This window comes from Pseudorca crassidens, chromosome 10, assembly GCF_039906515.1.
Source record: "Pseudorca crassidens isolate mPseCra1 chromosome 10, mPseCra1.hap1, whole genome shotgun sequence".
Lineage (NCBI taxonomy): Eukaryota > Metazoa > Chordata > Mammalia > Artiodactyla > Delphinidae > Pseudorca > Pseudorca crassidens.
Window position 1 is genome coordinate 23,430,754 of NC_090305.1, and position 24,278 is coordinate 23,455,031.

Below are 24,278 nucleotides of genomic sequence, written 5' to 3' on the forward strand. Positions count from 1 at the left end.
TAGGATGGGAATCATCAGAAAGTCTACAAACAACAAATGCTGGAGAGGGTGTGGAGGAAAGGGAACCCTCTTGCACTGTTGGTGAGAATGTAAATAGATACAGCCACTATGGAGAACAGTATGGAGGTTCTTTAATTATTTTAATTAATTAATTTTTTATTTTTTGGCTGCACTGGGTCTTCTCTGCTGCGTGAGGGCTTTCTCTAGTTGCAGCAATCGGGGTCTACTCTTCGTTGTGGTGCGCGGGCTTCTCATTGTGGTGGCTTTTTCTTGTTGCAGAACACGGGCTCTAGGGGCACGGGCTTCAGTAGCTGTGGCACGCAGGCTCTAGACCACACGCTCAGTAGTTGTGGCGCAGGGGCTTAGTTGCTCCCCGGCATATGGGATCTTCCTGGACCAGGGATCAAACCCGTGTCCCCTGCATTGGCAGGCAGACTCTTTACCACTGCGCCACCAGGGAAATCCCTAGTTTTCTCTAATTGACAGTAATCTTATGAAGTGCCGACTACCCGATCTTTCTCGCAAAAACTCTTACGTAGCCTGGCTCCTCCCTTACCTCTTCAGGGCTGAGAGGCTGCGACCTGGGCCTAAGTCCTCAGTTTTATCCACCAAATAAAACAGATTCTCAACGTTTAGGTCGTGCATTTTTTTTCAGTGGACACAATTATACCTTAATAAAGGTGCTTAAAAAAAAAAAGGACAGGAAGTTTAATGTACCTGACAGGTCTTGCAAATTCAGATTTCGCTGGCTAGACAGAGCAGGGTGACAGTCCCTTGGTGTGACCCCCGAATCCAAACCGGGACAAGTGAGAACTAGAGAGTAGTCCTTTGGTTACACAAGCAGGGACTAGACCATCTGGGAGGCCATCCAGGAAGAGCGTTCAGCTGCGCGCGCACCTGGCAGCGTCGGGGACGTTCTCCGGCCTGGCCAGTAAAGTCGCCTGTTTTTTGTTTTTCAAAATTCACAAAACATCTCCGAATATTTGCCCAGAAGAATGTGAAACGTTCACTCATGGCCTCTCTTTCACTTAACTTTAGTCTTGTTTGGACAAGCTATGGGGAAAATTCTGAGGGTCGAGACAGGCATCTCAGAAGACAGCTATAGGCCCGTCAGGCCCCGACGCCACGCCGCCGTAAATAAAAGGCCTGGCCCAGGCCTCGTTGTTCTCTTTGTGCAGTGAACTCGTGGATGGGGAAGATGGTGGGTTTGGGATCCGCGTGGCGGCAGCTGTGCAACCTTCCGAGAGGAAGGCGACCGCCTGCGCCGTCTTTGCACAGCTGCCGGCGTACAGGTACCTCAGTACCTCAGGGCCGTGTTGGACACTGAGGGGACCGAAGTCTCGGGCTGAGCAGGATGAAGTATCATTACAGACTAGAATTTCTGATGTCTCTGTGACTCCACTGCTTGGAACTGACCCGGCCCAGGGCAGGGAGACTCGTCTGGTAGTCGCCCTGGCTTCTGCTAACTCACTGGTTTCTTCCCAGGCCCCTGATTCTCGAAGGAGGGTCCGCAGCGCCTCGAAGGTGAGTGGATTGTGCGATACGGAGTGGCTCGTGGTTGTCCTGGAGGAGGATGGGGGGTGATGATGATCCCAGGTGATTCTGAGTGTCTCGCTGACGCCATCACCGCAGCGCGCTGAGCACCTCCATCCCCCGGGTTGGGATCCCTAGTATTTGGCCTCGGGGAAGCCACTTATTCGTGTGTCTCGTTTCTCCATTAGGGGTTTAAGACGTTCACCGGTGTGTTATTTTTGAATAAAGGTGAGTGTTAGGTGTGCGGGCGCTCTTAGTATCTCTCACGTTTTTAACTCCCCAAAGTTTTGTTTAAGCCTTGCTACACCTGTTTTGTCCACTTGTTTTTCTACTATAAACTACCTTGCATGCTGGGCCTCCTTGATGGAGCTGTTCTCCGCAGTTCTAAATTTGTTTCCTACTCCTTTTCTCTCCAGAACTTCCCATCCCTGAATTCTTAATTTGCTAGGTCCTTGTACTGGGGCTGTTGTCTTTGAATGTTGTAGATTCCTTCCCATAATGGCTTCCCTTGATCCAGGTCTCCCTAAATTGGGGATGATGATTTCTCAGACTAGAGTCTCTGATGCTGATTCTGATGTCAAAATTAATTTCTGACTCATTTGGGGAACTGGATACTTGGAGTTTTGAGAGGAGCCAATGGGAGGGCTGTAACTCTGCTTGTATTTCTCATTGGTGGTCCTGCTTTCATCTTTCTAGCTTGAGAGCTTTGGAAGCCCAGCAGGGGCAGTGCCCCTTCACAGAGATTCAGGGATAGCCTGGTGACTGAAGGCCTAAAGTTTGGAATTTTCCTCTTGGAGAAGTGCTGTTGGGATAGCTGGGATGCCCAGGTAATGGTTCCTGCCACTTCATCAACAAGCTGTGACAAGAAGTGGAGAGTAGCGTGCCTTCTACCTGGGTACTGTGGTAAGTCTCTTGCTGGTTTTTCTACCAGCTCCAGAGTGGTGATGGTGACCTGGTTGGACTAGAGTCTCTGAGGATCTTTGAAACCACCTGATTCACTCTATGCTTCTTTCCACACTGTGTGGCAATTCCCCTGCCCACCCAGACTTTTCTTTTTTTAAAGTAAAACTGGTATATAACTACATTAGTTTCAGGACCATAACGTTTTGTACATTTATGTACACTAGAAAGCGATCACCACCATAAATCTAGTCACCGTGCAGTTGATCCTTTTTGCCTAACCACCTTTCCCTCTGATAACTACCAACCTGTCCCCGTATCTATGATTCATGCTTTTTTTATTTTTAATTTTTTTATTTTTTGCGGTATGCGGGCCTCTCACTGCTGTGGGCTCTCCCGCTGCGGAGCGCAGGCTCAGCGGCCATGGCTCACGAGCCCAGCCGCTCCGCGGCATGTGGGATCTCCCCGGACCGGGGCATGAACCCCTGTCCCCTGCATCGGCAGGTGGACTCTCAACCACTGCGCCACCGGGGAAGCCCCATGCTTTTTTTTTTTTTTTTAATTTTATTTATTTATTTATTTATGGCTGTGTTAGGTCTTCGTTTCTGTGCGAGGGCTTTCTCTAGTTGCGGCAACTGGGGGCCACTCCTCATTGCAGTGCGCGGGCCTCTCACTATCACGGCCTCTCTTTGCAGAGCACAAGCTCCAGACGCGCAGGCTCAGTAGTTGTGGCTCACGGGCCTAGTTGCTCCACTGTATGTGGAATCTTCCCAGACCAGGGCTCGAACCCGTGTCCCCTGCATTGGCGGGCAGACTCTCAACCACTGTGCCACCAGGGAAGCCCTAGATTAATGCTTTACTGCCAGTCGCTTGCATGTTACTAATATGTGTTGCTTTTATGAAATTTTAGAATTTTGCTGACACAAAGGATATTCTTTACCTGGTGTCGGACAGATCCTTGGAACTTTCCTGCATTAACCCGCGTGAGCAGCTGTCAATCTCCTGGGGTGGAGGAGACTGCCTAGAAATTTGGGGACCAAAATCAATTAGGTGGCCTTTACTTCGTCTTACCCAAAAGACTCCAATAAAATATTTTAAAGCAAATAAAAAATAGATTGGTCTCAGTGAAAACAAGACGGTACAGAAAGGTTTAGGGACATGAAAGGTTAACCACCAGTGAATGAGCATCACAGTTGACATCTAGCTGTACCTCTTGCAGCCACATACAAAAAGTAGATTTGCCAATGTTAAGGATTTCTAGATTGATTGTGGTAGTATTCTTATATTTGAGATTTTTATTACGCCATTGACACAGACATCCAATTTGCCTTTTAATCAATTGGTGAAAACATAGGTTGTCCAGATACATTTTAAAAGAATATACTGGTGGTTGCCAGGGGCAGGGAATGAGGAAATGAAGAGTTGCTGTTCAATGGGTATAGAGTTTCCATTTTAGAAGATGAAAAGAGTTTACGGGGATGGATGGTGGTGATGGTTGCTCAATGTGATGAATGTGTTTGTTACCACTGAACTTTATGCTTAAAAGTGGTAAAGATGGGGGAGGGGATAGATTGGAAGATTAGGATTGACACATACATGCTACTACATATAAAAAAGGTAACTAATAAAGAGCTATTGTATAGCACAGGGGACTCTACTGAATACTCTGTAATGGCCTATATGGGAAAAGAATTTAACAAAAAAGTGGATATATGTATACCTGATTCACTTCGCTGTATACCTGAAACTAACATGACATTGTAAATCAACTATACCCCAATAAAAAATTTTTAAAAAATGGTAAAGATGGTAAATTTCATGTGTATTTCACTGCAGTAAAAAAAAAAAAAAATGGGGGAAAAGCATACTCTGCTCCTATTTGTCATCTTCATAAAGGAGATTTCCCCACCAGCGTGTAAAGAGTATGTTGCTGTAAGGCTGTATTGTACATTAGCCAGCTTCTGGTAAGGGGGCATTTGAGTTCCTGGTCATGGTATATACCAGTGCTGATTCCCTATTAATTTGCACCCATTTGAAGTTGTGTTGTAGAATACATTTCCAAAAGTAGAATTTCAGAGTCAAAGGATTTGGGCATTTAAAGTAATGATGTATGTTCCATAAAGTTGTCCCAGTTTATACTCGTAACAGCAGTCTCCTTCAGAGTGCCTGTTTCTCTACCTGCCATCACTACTCCAGGTGGATTGTACCAGTTTGTGTACCTAATAATTCATTTTTTAAAAAATAATTCATCTTTTAAATACTGCACATCTTTTGCATCTGTTTTCCTATGGAACGTTTCCATCTTGGTCCCCACTCAGCAAAGATTTTTTCCAACTTTTATTTTCCTTAATCGTCTCTGCCAGGCCTTTTTTTTTTTCCGTCCTTGAAATTGCCCTGTTTGGTACTCTCTACAGGACACAGTTACCTGCTCCCATTGCTATTCCCTGACCACGGGTTCTGTATAATCTTAGCAGCCACCATATATTTAGTGCTTTGGTCTGTCCTAGGCTTTTTATGTGTTTCACTTCATTGAATCCTTAAAACCTTGCAAAGTAGATATGTATCTACCCTACCTTGCAAGCAAGGAGAGGAAAGCTCAGGGATGTTAAATTTGCTTAAGGTCACAGAGGTAGGAGGTACTGAGGCCCCTGGGCTGGACACTGGTGTTTGTCAAGTGGAGTAAAATTGAAGCTCGGTTCTCACCCAGACACTCAAGGACAAAGCAAGTGGCAGAAGCTGAGCTCTGCTGAAGTTAAGAGATAAGATGACCACTCCTGAGGTCAAGGTAAACTTCGCTGTCTACACATGAGCAGGAAGGCTCCTTGGGGGTCAAAAAGGGAGGGGGCACCACCCCATAATAAGTGTGGACATACCCCGCACAGGCCTCTGCAGTGGAATCCATCTTGGCAAAAAGCTGCACTCGCATCTTGGGGAGGGTCCTAGGACTGGTCAGCTGTGAAAAAAGAAAACGATAATTGGCTAAAGGTAACCAAAGACCCGGAAGACCCGTCCTATATGTGATTTAAATCGCCCTTTTCGCTACTCCTCAGAGAGGATGCCCATATCCTTTCTCTCCGTGTATTTCTGCCTTGCTTCTGTCTTAAATAAACTGTTTCTCTGTGTGCTGTTCTCCCAATTGTGTTGTGTCTCTAATAATAAACTTTGTATCTGTTCTTACAGTTTTTGCCTCCTTGAAACATTCTTGCTTTCAAATGGGGCAAGAGCCAGGGAACTTTGCTTCTAGCCTCTAGCCACTGGTGGACTAGCTGCTAGGTTCTATTCCCGGGCAGGAACTAAGATCTCTCTTCAGGACCACTCACTGGTCTCTCCAAGGTCAGTGTCAGTCAGGATTCAAATTCCTTTCTGTCTAGTATATAATATACCTACGGCCTAGCTTTAAACATTTCCAATAACTGAAGCAAACCTTTCTTTGATTCTGTTTTTCTTTTTCTCCCTCCCACTCAGAGGATGTCACCCAGATGAATTGTGGCTGTATCATTCTTTGGCTTTGTACTCTGATTTCAATGCGTCCCTAAAATATTGTTTGGTTTTGTATTTTGTATCTTTTTGAGCTTCATAAATACGGACTAATACTCCACGTAGTTACGTTGCAGCTTGGTTCTTTTTTGTTCACATACTTCCCTATAGTTTAGATTCTACACTTCCAAACACATTTCTGCCCATTTTTATTTAGGCAAAAAACAATTCCAGGTTGACGGGTGTCTCTGGGTAGCGTACATGAGGACTTGCATTTGTAAGTGCATTTTTCTAGGGCGACAGTATCACACACGAAGCACAGGGGACTGGTTAAGATGTAGGGAGCCAGACTGAATACTTACAGCTGTTCAACTTTGGCTGAGTTACTTAGGCACTCTATTTCCTCATTTGTAAATGGATAAAAGCATACCTACGCTTACGGAGTTGTTAGGTTTAACTATATGTAAATGCACTTAAAACTGCCTAACATAGAAAGCCTTATTTAGGCATTAGCTACAATTAGATTATTCCAAATAGCTTAGACATTAGCTAACATAGCCTAGTCAGTACCTCATCCAGTTTTCCTTAGTCCTTGACATGACTATAAAATGGTCAACTTCATTTCTTGTCCATAGGGTCTCTTCTGCATTCTCTTGCCCTTATTTGTATGATCCAAGTCCTGCCCTAGGTGTTCAGACCCTCCTTCCTGTGTCAGTCCCAGGTTTAGAGTATAAGACTGAGGGACTTCCATGGTGGTGCAGTGGTTGAGAATCCAGGGGACAAGGGTTTGATCTGATCCCTGGTCCAGGAGGATCCCACATGTCACGGAACAACTGGGCCCGTGCGCGACAACTCCTGAACCTGTGCTCTAGAGCCCGTGAGCCACACTGCTGAAGCCTGCACACCTAGAGCCCGTGCTCCACAGCAAGAGAAGCCACTGCAATAAGAAGGCCATGAGCCGCAACCAAAGAGTAGCCCCCGCTCACCGCAACTAGAGAAAGCCTGCGTGCAGCAACGAAGACCCAACGCAGCCATGAATGAATGAATGAATGAATGAATGAATTAAAAAAAACTGATTGAGCTACAGCCATGGTGAAGATGGTCACGTGAACTTTTCTTAATTCCAGGCATGGAAATCACTTTGCAGTCCTCTCATTCTTGAGCCCCACAGCCTCTTCACAGGGGTGACAGTGATTTGATAAGACCCCTACCCCAAAGCACACTGAATCTTCTTCACCCCCAGGAGCACTTTCAGAAGTAACCAGTCCTCCCAACCCACTAGGCAGATCTCACAACTCTCTAAAATTAATCTACGCAGAGCCTGGCCTGCCATCTCAGCTACTGAAGACCGTGAGCCTCCCAGGCCTGTTTCCCCAGGCCTCTCATCCCTGGAATCCTTAGCAACTGGCTAGTGCGCAAGCCCCTCCAGAATGATACCTCTACCTACCTGTTGCTTGTGCCCGAACCCTCGGAGTCTCCGTGAGTCCTGTTTGCATATTCTATATCCAATTTGTCAGCAAATCATGCTGGCGATACCTTAACACCAAAATTTGGCCGCATCTCACAACCCTGCTGCTCCTTGACTCTGGTGGGATCCACCATCGGCTCACTTCGCTCCTCTGTGTGATGCAACAGCCTCCAACAAAGCTTCTGGATATAATTTGGTTTGTGAGGAAATCCTAGAACCAAGAAATAAAAACTGTTTTGGACATTGTTTGCAGGAATATAACTTTATAGAATCCCTTTGGAAAACAGTTTAGCAGTACCTACTAAAAAGGAGGCATGCTCTCTTCAACCCAGTGTTTCCACTTCTGGTCATGCACCCTAAACACTCACATACAGATACAAGGATTAATATACACATCCTTGATAGTACTGTTGGTTAAGGGGGAGAAAAAAAGGAAACCAAGTGTTCTCCAATAGGGAAATGGGGGTATATTCGTAAAATACACCATGTGTTACATGCACCAGTAGGATGACTAGCATACCAGAATGGATTAATCTCACAATGTGAAGAAAGAAAGCAGATGACAGAAAAACAGTATGTCATGCTTAAAACATTTACCACTAAACAATATATTGTTTAAAGTTCCTAAGTTCCTACTGTATAGCACAGTATATTCAATATCCTGTGATAAACCGGATAGAAAAGAATATGAAAAGGAATATATATATATATATATATAAAACAATCACTTTGCTGTAGAGCAGACATTAACACAACATTGTAAATCAACCATACTTCAATAAAATAAATTAAAAATATATACATATTGTTTGGAGTTAAGTATCATAGTAAAAACAAAAAGAAATGCATAGCACTGGGGCTTCCATGGTGGCGCAGTGGTTGAGAATCCACCTGACAATTCAGGGGACATGGGTTCGATCCCTGGTCCAGGAGGATCCCACATGTCGCGGAGCAACTAAGCCTGTGTGCCACAACTACTGAGCCTGTGCTCTAGAGCCCGTGAGCCACAACTCCTGAAGCCCACGCGCCTACAGCCCGTGCTCCACAATGAGAGAAGCCACCACAATGAGAAGCCTGCGCACTGCAACGAAGACCCAACACAGCCAAAAATAAAAAAATAAATAAATTTATATATATATAAAAAGAAATGTATAGGATTGCTAAATGCTAAATTCAAGATGGGGTGGGCAGGGACAGTGATATATTCAAGGAGGTGTATAGTCAAGGAGGCTCTATGGGAGCTCGTTGTGTAATTCATATTTTCATATGTCAAACTACTTCTGAATAACTTAAAAAACAATGTTTGGGACCTGTGAATCCCAGAGGGCTGAGCACAGGCAAAAGCTTAAGTCAGCCCCAGGGACACCTCCAGACACAGGGAGCTCCCTTGGAAGACAACCGTTCTCAAGATGAGCCAGAACATCCCCAGGAGAACAAGTCAGGAGTCGCAATAACAGGTGACTTTACAACTAAGAAACTCAGATGACAGCACGCTTGGAGACTGAAGATGTTCAAAGAGATAAAGGGGCTCATTCAATCCATTGTGCAGAAGAGGGCATTATAAAGTAGCAGATGGGTTTGAAAAGGAAACAAGTAGCAATTCTAGAATTGAAATAAACAGGTAAATTCATAAGAAGCACAACAAACAGGTTAAATAACAGACCAACTGGATAGAGAATTAGTGAACTGGAAGAAGAAATCATCCATAATGTGGAGCAGAGAAAACAGAGATGAATATGAAAAGGAGTTTTTAGGAAGGGTGAAGTGAGATGCTCCAACATTTGGCATTGTTGCCTTCACCTTGCTGGTTTGTTAGAATGCTGCAGCCAGAACAGGCGCAGGCACCATGGTTAGCTCTGTGCAGTGGCATCTATGGGCATCTGGCTGTGAGAAGCTCAGGGCCATCTATTACTTTGTTTATTGTAGTACTTTCTCGACCATTAACATCCTACTTGCCCAAGACAGTCTTTCAATTGTGTTATTTCCCAAAGAGTAAGGACAGAGAGATTATCCTAAGGGTTAAAGTACCTGCTGATGCTTAAAACGTTAAATTTTATTGCCCCCAGTCAGGTGAATCTCAGGTGGAAATGGATCACATTCCAGGCTGGCTATTGCCTGTCATTAAACCATTAAATTCTAAACATAGTGAAGATAGAGATGTCAGCCAATAATCAAACCCAGTTATGTGCTGATGGGTAACAACATGGGAGAGGGAGCTGTCTTTAAAGGGCCTTGCATCAATGGGGGCACCACCCTGGATTGGGAGCCTCCCGTTTCCCAGCACGCAGAGAGAGGCCTTGCTCCACAGTGGGTTGATTTCTTCTACAGGAGGCTGAGCAACCATTACAAAAGATTGCTTTTTAAACTTTTTATCAGGAGACTTTTCAAACAATAGGAAGAATGTAAACACCCATACACCCACCACCTAATCCAACAATTGTCAACATTTTTCCATATTTGAAAATATGGCAAATGGCAAAAATATATACTAAATTATATATGTGCATATATACATATACATACATATAAATATAAAATATATATATTTAGCGGCTCATTTCAATGTGAATTATAGAGATCATGACATTTTATGCTTAAATATTTCAGCATGCATATCCACAATCTAAGGACGTTTACCTGCATATATACTTTTTTTTTTTTTTGTGAGGCTTGCAGGATCTTTTTTTTTTTAATATATAAATTTATTTATTTATTTTATTTTTGACTGCGTTGGGTCTTTCCCTGTGTGTAGGCTTTCTCTGGTTGCAGTGAACGGGGGCTACTCTTTGTTGCGGTGCTCGGGCTTCTCACTGTGGTGGCTTCTCTTGTTGCAGAGCATGGGCTCTAGGCTCGCAGGCTTCGGTAGTTGCAGCACGCGGGCTCAGTAGTTGTGGCTCGCGGCCTCCAGAGCGCAGGCTCAGTAGTTGTGGCGCACAGGCTTAGTTGCTCTGTGGCATGTGGGATCTTCCTGGACCAGGGCTCGAACCCGTGTCCCCTGCACTGGCAGGCGGATTCTTAACCACTGTGCCACCAGGGAAGTCCTACAATACTATTATACCTGAGAAAATTAATAATTCCTAATATTACTTAATAGTTAAATCAATACTCAAATTTTTTCAACTGTTCCCCAGATATCTTTTATGGTAATTGTTCTTTTTTTTTTTTTTTTGCGGTACTTGGGCCTCTCACTGTTGTGGCCTCTCCCGTTGTGGAGCACAGGCTCCGGACGCGGCTCACGGGCTCAGCCGCTCCGCAGCCTGTGGGATCTTTCTGGACCGGGGCATGAACCCGTGTCCCCTACATCGGCAGGCGGACTCTCAACCACTGCGCCACCAGGGAAGCCCGCTAATTGTTCTTTTAAAGAGCCAGTATTAATTGATTCAAGGATCAAGCACTTTCTTTTACTGTTATATCTTGTTAGTCTCTCTCTTTTTTTAATCTTTACTTATTTACTTTCTTATTTTTGGTTGTGTTGGGTCTTCATTGCGGCAGGCAGGGTCTCCGTTGCGGCACGCGGGCTCTTCGTTGTGGCGCACGGGCTTTTCTCTAGTTGTGGCGTGCGGGTTTTCTCTCTCTAGTTGTGGTACACGGGCTTAGTTGCCCCGTGGCATGTGGGATCCTAGTTCCCCGACCAGGTATCGAACCTGTGTCCTCTGCATTGGAAGGTGGATTCTTTACCACTGGACCACCAGGGAAGTCCCTTGTTAGTCTCTTGATTCTAGAACAGTCCCCTTCTTTCTGTGACAATGATCCTTTGAAGAGACTAGGCCAGTTGTCTTGTAGAACATTCCACATGTTGGCTTCATCTAACTGTGCTCTCTTGGTGTTTTTAACTTGTTCCTCAACTTTCTGCATTTTCTTTAACCTGGAAGTTATACTTAAAGGACTAATTAGATTTTTTTTTTTTTTTGGCTGCACCACACAGCCTGCGGGATCTTAGCTCCCCAACCAGGGATCAAACCACTGGACCACCAGGGAATTCCCTTAAAGACCTAATTAGATTCTGATTACATGGTTTGGGCAAGAATACTTCATGAACGACACCATGTATGGCTGCTGTAACAAATTACCACAAACTTGGTGGTTTAAAGCAACAGATATTTATTCCTTCACAATGCTGGAGGCCAGAAGTTCAAAACAGTTTCACTGGGCAAAAATCAAGGTGTCCACAGGACCTTGCCCCCTCCAGAGACACTATGGGAGAATCTGTTCCTTGTCTCTTCCAGCGTCTGGTGGCTGCTGGCATAACTTGGCTCATGGCCACATCACTCCAATCTCTGCCTCTGTGTCATGCTGCCTCCTCCTCTTCACTTGTGTGTATTGCATCCTCTTCTGCCTCCCTCTTATAACGATATATGCAATTTCATTTAGAGCCCTCCCAGATAATCCAGAATTATCTCCCCATCGCAAGACCCTTGATTTAATCAATCTGTAAAGACCCTCTTTATCCCTGTATAAGATAGCCTTCACAGGTTCCAGGCGTTAGAGCATGGATATCTTTTAGGGGATCATTTTTTCAGTCTACCACGTGCTATATACTTCACAGGGCCTTGTGTCAGGGGGATTATAAAGTCTATTTGTTCCATTATTCTTTTTTATTTTTAACTTTTAACATCTTTATTGGAGTATAATTGCTTTACAATGGTGTGTTAGTTTCTGCTTTATAACAAAGTGAATCAGCTAAACATATGCATATATCCCCATATCTCCTCCCTCTTGCATCTCCCTCCCACCCTGGTTCCATTATTCTTTTTTTTTTTTTTTTTTTTATTCTTGACCTTAGTTTGATCGCCCGGTTACAGTAGTGACCCCCAGGATCTCTTCATTGTAGAGGTGCTTTTCCCCCTTGTGAGTGGCAAGATGGGTTAATTCTTTGGCACTGTTACCAAACCAGGTTTGTTTGCCTGATGCGCAGCAAGCCAAACGCTAGGTTTGCAGCAGAGAGTTTATCCACAAGGCAGCCAACTGACGGGATGAGAGAACAAGTCTCAAATTTTCTTCCCAAAAAGGCAAGGGGCTTGGGGTATTCATAGGATAAAGCTGAGGTGCGGGGAAAGGTAATTAGAGATAAGAGAAAGGTGCTCAATCAACGTTCTGCACAGACACAACTAAGCTACAGGTTTCTTCTTGGGACCTATGTTCAGAAAATGGCTGTGTTAGTATGCGCTGAGGGTGAATTTTTTGTCCTTCTGATGTCAAAATGTCACGGAGCAGACACTCTGTGCCCAGACACTCTGCATGCCCAGATGGAAGGTCAGTGGTCTTAACCAGTCTTAACTGGTTCTATCTTGAACTGGACACAGACAACTCCAAATCTCAAAAAAACAATTTGGGCAAACACTGTTTAGGCTATGTGATGCTCAGAGGACATGCAAGTTTTTTGTAAAAATGGAGTGAGCTTGATCAGTGAAGGCAGGTTACAGTTTATTATTTATTAATGGCTAATGGCTGACTACCCTTGGTTTCAGCATCTTGTGAATGAATATCCAGTCTCCATCAACCTTAACCTAATGATTTTGGCATCCACTGATGATCTTTGCCTGTGTAGGGGAGGAAATAGTTTTCCTTGACCCTCTTAGGGTCCCTGGCTGGGTTTGAAAATCAACCTGACAAAGACAGATTAACAGGAGAAAAGCATACACATTTATTTAAGTTTTACATGACATGAGACTTCATAAAGAAATGAAAACCCAAAGACATGGCATACTTGCTTTTACGTAAGGTTGAACAAAAGAGACAATTGTGGAAAAGTGTCTAAACTATGGGGGTTGGCTAAAGAAGGTAAGAATTACTTTTAACAAGCTCTGTGTTTTTTTTTTTTTTGGTGGGATCTTAGTTTCCCAACCAGGGATTGAACCTGGGCCCATGGCAGTGAAAGCGCTGAGTCCTAACCACTGGACTGCCAGGGAATTCCCAACAAGTTCTGTTTGTATAGAATTCTCTTGGTCGCCAACTTCTTGTACTCCTGGTTCAGGGAGGGCACCTTTCAAATGGGAATTTTCACTCAAGTTTGCAAAATGATGATTTTCCACTTTGATTATTCTTGCTACACTTATTTGCTGACATTCTTCTGTAAAACAAGTAATAAGTCATCTCATCAACTCGTACTTTGTCTAATTTGAATTATTTTTTCCTACTGCAAACGTAGGAGAAATGATTCATTCTTTTCCTGTATTTACAGTATTGTGTGTGTAAGAGGTTGGTGTAAAATTGTCCTCCAGGGGTGGCAAATGAATTCTCCCTCTTTTTTGTATACATGGGTCCAGGAAATTTCCCTGTGGTACCCTTGACCTTATCAAATGCCTTGCTGAGACTCAGATGTGCAGAGACACTGGCCTTCCCCTGACCTCTCCTTTTAGAATCTTGGCCAAGGAACATGTTAGCTGCTCTCTACCAGGCTCCCACCTCCAATGGCAAGGGCATTAAAACGGCTTCAGGGATTCCAAAATACCAAAACCAAGCTTGGTGGAGGTTAAACAACACACCTCCCTTAAATTGGTTGATAGGAACATCACAAAGTTAGGTGGACTTAAGATACTGAAGCATAAAGCTGATTATGCATCTTCACTCTTCCCTCCAACCTCATCCTCTCTTGATGCACATTGGCATTCGCTCTGGACACCACCTTTGTGGCTGTATTTTTTAAAATATATATATTTATTTATTTATTTTTGGCTGTGTTGGGCCTTAGTTGTGGCATGCGGGATTTTTTGTTGCAGCGTACAGGATCTCTAGTTGTGGTGCATGGGCACTCTAGTTGTGGTGCGTGGGCACTCTAGTTGTGGTGCGTGGGCACTCTAGTTGTGGAGTGTGGGCTTAGTTGCCCTGCAGCATGTGGGATCTTAGTTCCCCGATCAGGGATCAAACCCGTGTCCCCTGCATTGGAAGGCGGATTCTTAACCACTGGACCACAGGGAAGTCCCTTTGTGGTTGTATTTTTGCCAAGTTACCCAGAGGTCTCCATTTATCTTTTTCCTTCTATTTATTTATTTGTCCCTTTTATTTCTTTCTATTTCATTTTATTTTATTTTAAATTTTCCTTCTACTTACTATTATACACAAAAGTGTATATAATAATTACGTACAATTTAAAGAAGACTAATAAACAACATGTACTCACCACTGAGCTTAAGACCAGGTACTGCTAAACGTGTGGCTGGCAGATTTGGAGGCCACAGGAAATGTGACTTCTGGTGTTAATCCCACAGGAGTATGAACTTTTTGTTAGGAATTTTCCAGATACTTTTATTTATTTTCCTTTTCTTTCCCCCCCTCTATCCAGAGCAAAGATGGAGGCCAGTTCGCACACTGAAGATGCGGCCTTTTGATACTTTATTTACAAAGAGTAGTCAGCCTGTGAGCTGTAGTTTGCCAATTTGACTTTTTTTTAATTGCACTAAAACATGATTTATCTTGATTCTTGAGTTTTTTGGTGTTCTCTTAAATTTTGCACCCAAGGCAGTACTGCTTTCCCACCCCGGGGCGGGGGTGGGAAAAATGCTCTTTTTTAACTTTGTCAACTAAAAAAAAAAAAATAGTGCAGGAGGCTGCAAATAAGAAAAGAGTTTATCTGGAGTCTTAAGAATTGCAGTTAGGGAGACACAGATTCGGGTAACCCCGAAAATGTGTTCCAAGGAAAAGAAAGAGTCAGGGGCTCATAAAGACACAAAGCCACAAGGTTGTTAAAAGTTGCCTGGCGAGAATTATGATTGACTAAGTCAGAAAATATTTGTCCACAGGGAATCACAGGTTGTTTTAGGGTAGGGGTCTGATAAGTAGACTGTCACGAGTTACTTTATATGTATCTTGAGTTTCTAGCAGGTGTTCTGGATGACTTCATAAGGTCAAAAGGTCAGATTCCATCCAGGCTGAGATGTGTATAAGTCACATTTCCTTAATGGCCTCCCAGCTCCATTTTAGAGAGCTCTCTTAGCAGTACCAACTCCATTTGATTTTCCTTTCACAATTTCCAGAACTTTTCAGGACCTTGGCTTTATATCCTGACTGCAAATCTGTGATCCACTGTAATCCTGATTTGGTCACTGAGCATTGACTGATGTCCTCAGGGCAAATGCCAGCTCCAGGGCTCATTTGTTTTTCTGGGTTCTTGCTGTCCATTATTTATGGTTTTTGAAGATTTCCCTTACTTTCTCACCAACAAAGCCCTACAGTAAAAATGTGTTTTTTTTTTTTTTGGCCGAGCCACGTGCCTTGCGCTATTTCAGTTCCTGGACTAGGGATTGAACCTGGGCTCTCGGCAGTGAAAGCGCAGAGTCCTAACCACTGGACCGCCAGGGAATTCCCTAAAAATGTGTTTTAAAAAATATTCTATCCAGAATATTAGGAAAGGGAAGATCTACCCTTTCCTTGTGGTAAATTTAAGTCCGTTTTTGTTTATTTTGTGTGTGTGTGTGTGTTTGTTTTTTGTCAAAAAGAATTGCAAGCCTATGTCTTAGAGCTTCTTTCCTAATCCTTTTTTTGGGGCAAAAATGATGTACCTCGTCCTGCTCCTTCCTGATAATGACTTCTGGTTGTGAGGACTGAATTGGTGAGAAACTGTACCTGGTGCCTGGTCCCTGGTATTTGCTGCTCAATATTACCTGTTAGGCTCCTTCTATTGTTTAAGGGCAGCCTGATAAACAGGGAGAGCCCAGAGCCCTTTCAATGCCGAGCCAAGGGGCTGGGGGGAGGGGTGAGAGGCTTCGAAGGGGGCAGAAGGGCCTGTGTTAGGGGGTTAGGGCTCCATGCTAGAATTTCACTGCTGATCCAGGTGGCACTCACCAGGCTGTAGTTTTCAAAGTCCACTTTGTCCTATTTGTACAAATAAGCACATACCTTCCCCTTTCAGTCTCCTGCCACTCCTTCTAATTCCTCTTTTATATTAAAAGAAAAAAAGCCAACCAACCAACAATTCTTCAATCCTTTCTGCACCCCTGACTTGTGTTCTAACCCTGGCTTTCAAACTTGAATGTGCATTAGAATCCCCTTGTTAACACACGGAGTGCTGGGGCCCACCCCCAGAGCTTCTGATTCTGCAGGTCTGGTGGGGAAAGGGGTGGTCAGTATAGGGGGAAGGTCAAGCGTTTCTAACATGTTCCCAGGGAGTGGCTGCCACCTACCTGGAACCACACTCAGAAACACTGGCCCAGCTCCTTACCCATGCTGGACTTGTCTTTCCTCCTGTATTAAGCATCCACCATGTGCTAGGTGTTGTGGCGGGGTTTAAGATGCCCAGGTAAACAGGCAGGTTCGGTCCCTGCCATCTTTTATAGTTATTGGTGTTTTTTAAACACAAATTCTTCCTGTTGAAACAGTTTCTCTTTTGAGATCTTTTCTTCAATGTTTTGAAATCTAGTCTTCCTAAGTCTAGGCTAAAACGTCTAAGAGACAGTTTCTCAAAGTGCAGCCCAAAGACCGCAGTATTAGACTCTCCTGTAGTTCCTTTTAAAAATGCAAGGCCTGGATTTCCCTGGTGGCGCAGTGATTTAAGAATCCGCCTGCCAGCGCAGGGGACACGGGTTCGAGCCCTAGTCTGGGAAGATCCCACATACCATGGAGTAACTAAGCCCGTGTGCCACAACTACCGAGCCTGGGCTCTAGAGCCCGTGAGCCACAACTGCTGAGCCTGTGAGCCACAACTACCGAAGCTCGCACACCTAGAGCCCCTGCTCCGCACAAGAGAAGCCACCACAATGAGAACCCCGCGCACTGCAACGAAGAGTAGCCCCTGCTCGCTGCAACTAGAGAAAGCCCGTGTGCAGCAATGAAGACCCAACACAGCCAAAAATAAATAAATTTATTTAAAAAAAAAAAGCAAGGCCCTGCAAAGGAGGCAAGAATATACAATGGAGAAAAGACAGTCTCTTGAGCAAGTGGTGTTCGGAAAGCTGGACAGCCGCATGTAAATCAATGAAGTTAGAACACACCCTCACAACAGAGAGAAAAATAAACTCAAAATGGCTTAAAGACTTAAATATAAGACATGACACCATAAAACTCCTGCAAGAAAACATAGGCAAAACATTCTCTGACATGAATCATACCCATGTTTTCTTAGGTCAGTCTCCCAAGGCAATAGAAATAAAAGCAAAAATAAACAAATGGGACCTAATCAAACTACAAGCTTTTGTACAGCAAAAGAAACCATAAACAAAATGAAAAGACAACCTACGAACTGGGAGAAAATATTTGCAAATGATGTGACCGACAAAAGCTTAATTTCCAAAATATACAAACAGCTCATATATCTCAATAACAACAAAATAAACAAAACAAAAACAACCCAATTGAAAAATGAGCTGAAAACCTACATAGATATTTCTCCAAAGAAGATGTACAGATGGCCAACAGGGACATGAAAAGATGCTCGACATCACCAATTATTAGAAGAATTATATGTGGAATCTAAAATATGACACAAATGAACTTATCCACAAAACAGAAAAAGACTCCCAGACACAGAGAACAGACTTGCGGTTGCCAACGGGGAGTGGAGGCGGAGAAGGGATGGATTGGGAGTTTGGGATTAGCAGATGCAAACTATTACATATAAGATGGATAAACAACAGGGTCCTACTGTATAGCACAAGGAACTATATTCAGTATCCTGGGATAAACCATAATGGAAAGGAATATGAAAAAGAATATACAAACGTATAACTGAATCACTTTGCTGTACAGCAGAAATTAACAACATTGTAAATCAACTACACTTCAATAAAATATATTAAAAAAAAAAAAAAGCAAGGTCCTGGACTGATTCTAGAGACACTGAACCTACAGGCAGGTTTGGGGTAGGGCCAGGACTCTGGTTTATAATGACTCCACTCCGCCCCCTCCAGCGGGGGAGATCCTTCCTTGAGGAGCCTCTCTCTTAGCTGAGGGTTCTTGGCTATGAAGAAGGAACATGATTACTTCCTTACAAGCCCCCTGCCATGTCTACTTCACGAGGCAGTAGCTCATGTGGCAGACATTCATGGTATCATTTCCTCTATCTCCTCCATTATTTCTGATAAAGTTGTTAGCAAGACTTTCTCAGATGTGCATTTTTAGCGGCAGTGGATAGCAGATGTCCCAGTTGCTGCAGATGCCACCCCCCTCACTGCACTTCCTGCGTCATATCTATTCGTCCACCTGTGTTAGAAGAGCAGAGCCCGCCCTCCCCGGCCATGTTGCCTGTGTTCGTCTCCCATAGATTCTGCCTCTGTTTGTGTGTCCTGTGTGGCAACAATGTGGTTTACTGGCCAAGGTAAAATATTACATCAGGTTACTCTGAGACCTGGCAAGTTAAGGGGAGAAATGAAGCATTTATCCTGACTTTCCCATACAAATCATGCTTCAGGGTAACCCAACAGCCTTGATGAGGGACAGTTCCTTTTTACTAAAGAATTCCAGCTAATAAATGAGGACAAAATAATAGAATTCAAAAACCAACATTTCACAACCCCTCATGAAATACTTGATTCAGGCAAAACTCATCTGTGGATGAAACTGTCAGTTGGAAGGTTGATGGGGAAACCTTACAAAGGAGGGGTCAGGCTATGGCCATCTGAACCCATCACTCAATTCAGCTTTACTCAGAGAGGGACAAGCGGGCAGCACTTGCTTCCTGAGGGAGCACAAGAGGAAACAAAGAGCACCTGGGAAGGAATCTTGTCCCCCCCCACCCCCCACTTCCCTCACCCAGTGGAATCTGAACCTAATTAAACCTTCAGGTTTGATAACTGGAAATACAAGAGATGGAGGAAAAAAGTTAAATGACACTCTGAGGAAGAAACAGATGAATCCAGAGAGTGGAACGTTCTACAGGACAAATGAACATATTTCTGTGTAGACGGTATCAAAAAGAAAAAAAAAAAAAAGAGGGAGAGAAAGAAGAGAGGATAGGAGGTGTACCTACTGTAAACTGAGATTTAAGAAACATCAAAATGCAATGTGCAGGGACTTCCCTGGTGGCGCAGTGGATAAGACTCTGCACTCCCAATGCAGGGGGCCCGGGTTTGATCCCTGGTCAGGGAACTAGATCCCACATGCATGCTGCAACTAAGAGTTTGCATGCCACAACTAAGGAGCCCAGGTGCTGCAACGAAGATCCCACACCAACAACGAAGATCCTGCATGCCAGAACTGGAACTAAGACCCGGCACGGCCAAATAAATAAATAAACAAGCAGGCAAACAAATAAATAAATAAATATTTTTTTAAAAAGAAAAGAATGTCTTGAACATTCCTACCGTCTCATCCGGGCATTGCATTTTCTTTCCATATGGAGAAAAGCTGTGGCTGTCCCACTCAGCTGTTCTTTTCACAGCATCTCCTTTAGGATGAGATGTTGTTGTGTCACATAATTGCCACAGTGCTCATTTCTCTGCCAGGCTGGCCTGGGAGAGGCTTCTCATCTGCATTTAACACACCTGCTCCCTGTTTCATGGAGGACAGTATCTCACCCCACCTTAGAAATACAAAACAGCCAGTTTTTAATTATCTTATGAGGCTCCTCCTCCTTCCCCTCATTACACTTGTTAAGAGCAAGTTGTATTTCTGTGATAAGAAGGAATGCGAAAAAGAAAGGAGGATCTGATTTGCCAAAGTCACAGATTTTCACAGGCAATAAGCACACCAGCTTCCTCCCCAAAACTCACTCCCAGTCCCACAAGTGTGCACGAGGAAAACAGACATGAAGATGTGCACTGACAGAACCACAGAGACTCTGCAAATATTCATTCTCCTTCATTAAGAACGTTAAGTTATAAACATTTTGATTCATACATAGTCAAAGTGGGTGGTGCACCTCGTTCCTTACCTTGAAACCAAATGTCCTGCCCTTCTGGAACTTTCACCAACTCTCTCCAAAGCCAGTATCTTACCCCAAAGAGGTAAGCCTTCCCCAATTCCCTGAGTTCACATTTATTTAATGCTACAGGCCCACCTAGCCCTGTCCAAGAAAAGGACCAATCATTGCCCTGAGAGGGCAGACCCAGCAATGTGGAAGAGAAGTGCTCCCACGTGTGGGCAGCTCTTCCTATGTGGGAGAAGCCAGGTTTTTAGTCCTAAGGAATGATTTCCCTGTCAAAGAGAAGTTGATTTTGCAAAACGCTAGACTCTAAAGGAAGGTGGAACCGTCTTCTAGGCTCCTCCAGTAGACCCTCTACAGACCCATGGTCCTGAGGCTGAGTCCAGGGCCTTCTATCCCCTTGGCAGGTGTACAGCTCAGAGTGTCCCATAGACGCTGACTTTGGCCAGGGAGATGCTCTCTATGTACTGTTTCCGGCCTTTCTCATACAGGACATAGAGTTGCGGGGCCTGGTCCTCCCCGCCCACACTGCCCTCCAGGGTTGCCAGTGAGGAGTAGCCACTGGGCCCCGGCCACAGCTGAACCGTCTCCTTCTGCCATGAGGTGCCATTGCTGAAGCTCCAGCGCAGGGTCAGGTTCACTCCTGGGAACAGCAGCAGAATCAGGGGAAGGAAGGTCTCCCCCTAGAGAAGGCCTCCTTCTCTAGGTCACGGGGGCTCCTCGCCGACCCCACCTGGCAGATACTCACGGAACTCTGGATGGGCTGGGTTGGAGAAGAAGACAATGCCGGAGTTGGTGGCCACAGCTCCTGCGGCTACCACAGGGTCCACGAGCTCAGGGTCAAAGGTCACATCACGGGGCCTCAGAGTATCACAGGCATCATAGCTGCGGAGGATGATTCGGCAGCGGCAGTGGTAGTTGTTCTGGTTCCGGGCATTGATGACCACTGAGCCATCGGGGAGCTCAAAGGGCTGAGCGGAGAGAAGAGGGCTTCAGGAAGACGCAGGGTGGGGGCGGGGCGAAGGGCCCTGTCCCTGAGGGAGCAAGGCTGGGTGGCTCGGAGCTGGGCAGCCAGGCCCGGGGTCTGTGAGTGAAACGGTGCTCTGGAGGACAGAGCAGGTTGAGCGGGTGGGGGACAGCCCATGGACTCCTCCTGACCTGGCACTCGTCGGGGCTGAAATCATTTTCCCGCTTGGGCTGGCCATAGGGGATGCCGCTGACCCCACTCCCATAGTGCCAGGAGGCGCCGCGGTCATCGCTGAGGAGGCAGAAGACCCCGTCCCGCTCCAGCGTCCCGTGGCCACACACAATGAGCCGGCCCTTCCGAGGCTCCCGCTGTTTCTGTGGGAAAAGGACAGGGGTGCCACAGACGGAGACATTGAGGGGGCTCAGAAGCAGGGGAGGGGAACCCACCACCTCCTAAGTGTGAGGCACACGTTGTCCCCTTCCGTTCTGTCCTTGCTTGCTGAGGGTTCCACAAGCATTACAAACACCCACTGTCTGAATTAAGAAGCTCTTTGGCAGAATAAGCTCCTTCGGGACATCCAGGGTGTACTCTGGACAGGCAGTGCATAGGACAAGGGGGCCCAGCCACAGGGGGAGATGGGAGCTTAAACCCAACCTGTGTTCACAGGCCAAGCTGTGGACCATGGCACAGGCTTGTGTCTGCCCAAAGGAGGGCTTTCTTCTAATCTGCACAGGACTTTCTAACTTTTTTTCTAATCTGCACATGGATCAGTGCAGCCCTGTTGACAACCCCCAGATGGGAAGCCAATGGCAAAATTCCACCTTCCCTTGGTAGGGTGTTCCTCCCAGGATGTCCCTTTCTTCCAAGGAATGCCACCTAAGACAGAAAAATCTGACTTCACAGGATCTTCTCTTTGCAAAGGAGTCCATAACGGGGCAGACTCTCTATGAGGCACCTCCCTCCACCCATCTCAGGACAGAGACCTGAATGCCAGAGCCCGGTCCGGGGGCAAACATCTCAGTGCCTATGTCCAAGGAGAGGTTCCGAGGCGAACTCCAGGAAATGCCGTCATCCTTGCTCCACACCAGCATGGTGGAGGCCACCTGGCAGCCAGCCTTGTGAGCACAGAGGGAGTAGAAAAGGAAGACCACTCCTGTTGTTGTATCGCTCACCACTGCCCCCAAGTTCAGCCCATCTGGGCTCTCCCCATCGTCCACAATGAAAGCTGTTGGAGACCATGTGCTGCCTAAAGAAAAAAGGGAAGAAAACCAGGGTGAGCGCTCTGGAGGCTCCCTTTCCACCACTCGCTGCAATTTTCACCTCCTGCTAGGGACCCAAGGCCTTATGATGGCCCCACGAGACCTGCCCCTCCTTACCTCTCAGACCTTATCTATTCTACCCTTGCTCACTCCATCCAGCTGTACAAACTCCTTCTCATTCCTCAAATACTCCCCTCCTTGCGGGGGGGGGCAGTGAACTCTGTCTAAGCTTGTTACACCTGCCTGGCTCTTCTTCCAGGTTCACTTACCTCCTCTGAGTCTGCTCAAATGTTATCTACTCAAAATTACAGTCAAATTCTGGCACTCTCCATGCCTCTTGCCATGTTTCATTTTTCTCTACTGCACGTATCAGCTCAAAAAATACATTTACTTAGTTATTATGTTTATTGTCTGTCTCCCCACACCCCAGTAGAATATAAGCCCTGTGAAGGCAAGGAATTTTGCTTTGTTTTGTTCATAACTGTATTCACAGAACCTAGAACAATGCCAGGTATATAGTAAGTGCTCAGTAAATGTCTGAATGAATGTTTAACTCCTTGGTGAGCCCAATTTCCAGATCACTGCCCTGGACACCTTCCCGCCTTAGGTTCCCTCTACTCTTCAGGGATCCAGCAGCCTCAGGGCCCTAAAGCAGGTCAAGCTCCCCACCCATCCAGCCTCTTGTGACCCAGGCATCTTTATACCCTGGTCCGTGGACCTCCGCAGAGCAATGAACTTAGCTCCTTTATCCGATGCTGACATTTTCCTGGCCTCAGCAAAGGCAAGGAGAGTGCCCCGAGGAGTGGTGGTGATGAGCGGGATGCGGAAGGTGTCCACAGAGCCGATCTGCTTCCCGCTCACCCACAGCAGTTGCTCCATGGTCACAAGCGGACGAACCTACGAAGCGAGGAGGAAGGATCAACAGAACAAACGTGACTTGGGGTTTTAGGGTGAATGAATAGCGGCTCGGAGTCAGGTTCCCCTGGGAGAGGCAGGGTGATGGGGATCCCGAGTGGGAGAAGGGGTCCCAGAACAAGGAAGGGGAACCCTGAGGAGAGTTCGGAGCGAAACTGGGGGCTCGGAGAGGGGGAGGGACTACGAGGGGACAAGGAGCCCTCAGGGACAGGGAGACCTCAAAAGGGTAAGGAGCTCGAAAGAGGAGACTCAGAGGGAAAGAGGACAAGGGCCCAGAGAGGGAAAGGGACTGGGAAAGGAGGGAAAGGGGTCAGAGAGTTTCTCGGAGGAGAGGGGGCTCAGCAGCCTAGGTCCCGGGGTACAACTGGGCACAGACCGCCTGCGTGAGTCGGGGATGGGGCTATGCGAGGGGTGACTCACCAGACTGAAGTCGTCCTTTGCCCTGGCCCCGACTCCTGCTGAAGACAACAGCAGCAGGAAGATCGCGGCAAACACCTGAACCCTACAGACTCCCCATGATCCCAGCATTCGCGGTCTCCCGGGTCTGCCCAGGGGCACTGTGCCGGGTCGCTCCGCAGTCATCTCTCCCTCGCGGCAGCAGAGACCCTGGCCCCCCAGGACTAGACGCGGGCTGGATTCGTCAACTGACCCCGGCCCTTTAAACGCTCAGCTGTCACCCTCAAACCCGCCCCAATCCCAGCCGGCCCGCCACGCTTCCGCGACTCTCTTTGGCCCTGGCACGACTCCCCACGTGACCCTTCAGCGCCTCAGAGCTTCCTCTTTCCAATTGGCCCCCATTGAAGCGCCGGAGCGCGTGACCCCGGCCGGAAGCGTATTGGCTGGGGTGAAGAAGGGGGCGGGCATTACTCCTCAAGAGCCTTTTGATTGGTCGAGGCACCTGGGTCACGTCGTAGGGGCGGGATCTATTTTAAAGAGCCAGGCGAGGTTAAAAAGAGCAGCATGTAG

General features: G+C 46.0%; 1 protein-coding gene and 3 non-coding genes across 6 annotated transcripts; 3 read left to right on the forward strand and 1 right to left on the reverse strand.

Moving 5' to 3' along the window:
* Window positions 1-130: 130 nt before the first annotated feature.
* On the reverse strand, window positions 131-24,091 carry NEU1 (neuraminidase 1). Of its 3 annotated transcripts, none has more exons than XM_067752595.1 (7): window positions 23,733-24,091; window positions 23,102-23,294; window positions 22,122-22,384; window positions 21,330-21,512; window positions 20,920-21,142; window positions 7,447-7,589; window positions 131-5,386 (listed from the first exon to the last, which is right to left on the reverse strand). In XM_067752595.1, exons 1-7 carry the CDS (start codon window positions 23,892-23,894, stop codon window positions 5,186-5,188), a joined length of 1,368 nt encoding a protein of 455 aa, XP_067608696.1. In that variant the 5' UTR covers window positions 23,895-24,091; the 3' UTR covers window positions 131-5,185. The 3 variants fall into 3 exon arrangements, 2 of the variants coding, with proteins under 2 accessions (XP_067608696.1, XP_067608697.1); XR_010946755.1 differs by lacking the exons at window positions 131-5,386; window positions 7,447-7,589 and adding exons at window positions 12,999-13,448; window positions 19,612-20,814 and having other exon boundaries at window positions 23,733-24,084; XM_067752596.1 differs by lacking the exons at window positions 131-5,386; window positions 7,447-7,589 and adding an exon at window positions 15,558-20,814 and having other exon boundaries at window positions 23,733-24,084.
* Window positions 1,580-1,642, forward strand: LOC137233181 (small nucleolar RNA SNORD48). The gene has a single exon (XR_010947347.1). It is a non-coding gene; the product is annotated as a small nucleolar RNA SNORD48 (small nucleolar RNA).
* On the forward strand, window positions 2,064-2,130 carry LOC137233180 (small nucleolar RNA SNORD52). Its single transcript, XR_010947346.1, has one exon. It is a non-coding gene; the product is annotated as a small nucleolar RNA SNORD52 (small nucleolar RNA).
* On the forward strand, window positions 2,467-2,536 carry LOC137233195 (small nucleolar RNA ZL8). The gene has a single exon (XR_010947359.1). It is a non-coding gene; the product is annotated as a small nucleolar RNA ZL8 (small nucleolar RNA).
* Window positions 24,092-24,278: the final 187 nt, after the last annotated feature.

Bases quoted from the DNA above. Each gene is read 5' to 3' on its own strand.
- NEU1 (XM_067752595.1), bottom strand. From the start codon at position 23,894: ATGACTGCGGAGCGACCCGGCACAGTGCCCCTGGGCAGACCCGGGAGA. The intron at 21,143-21,329 runs GTCAGGAGGAGT...CTCTCCGCTCAG, and splicing joins TCAGCCCCGACGAGTGCCAG to CCCTTTGAGCTCCCCGATGG. The intron at 7,590-20,919 runs GTGAGTATCTGC...TCTTGGTTCTAG, and splicing joins CCCAGCCCATCCAGAGTTCC to GATTTCCTCACAAACCAAAT.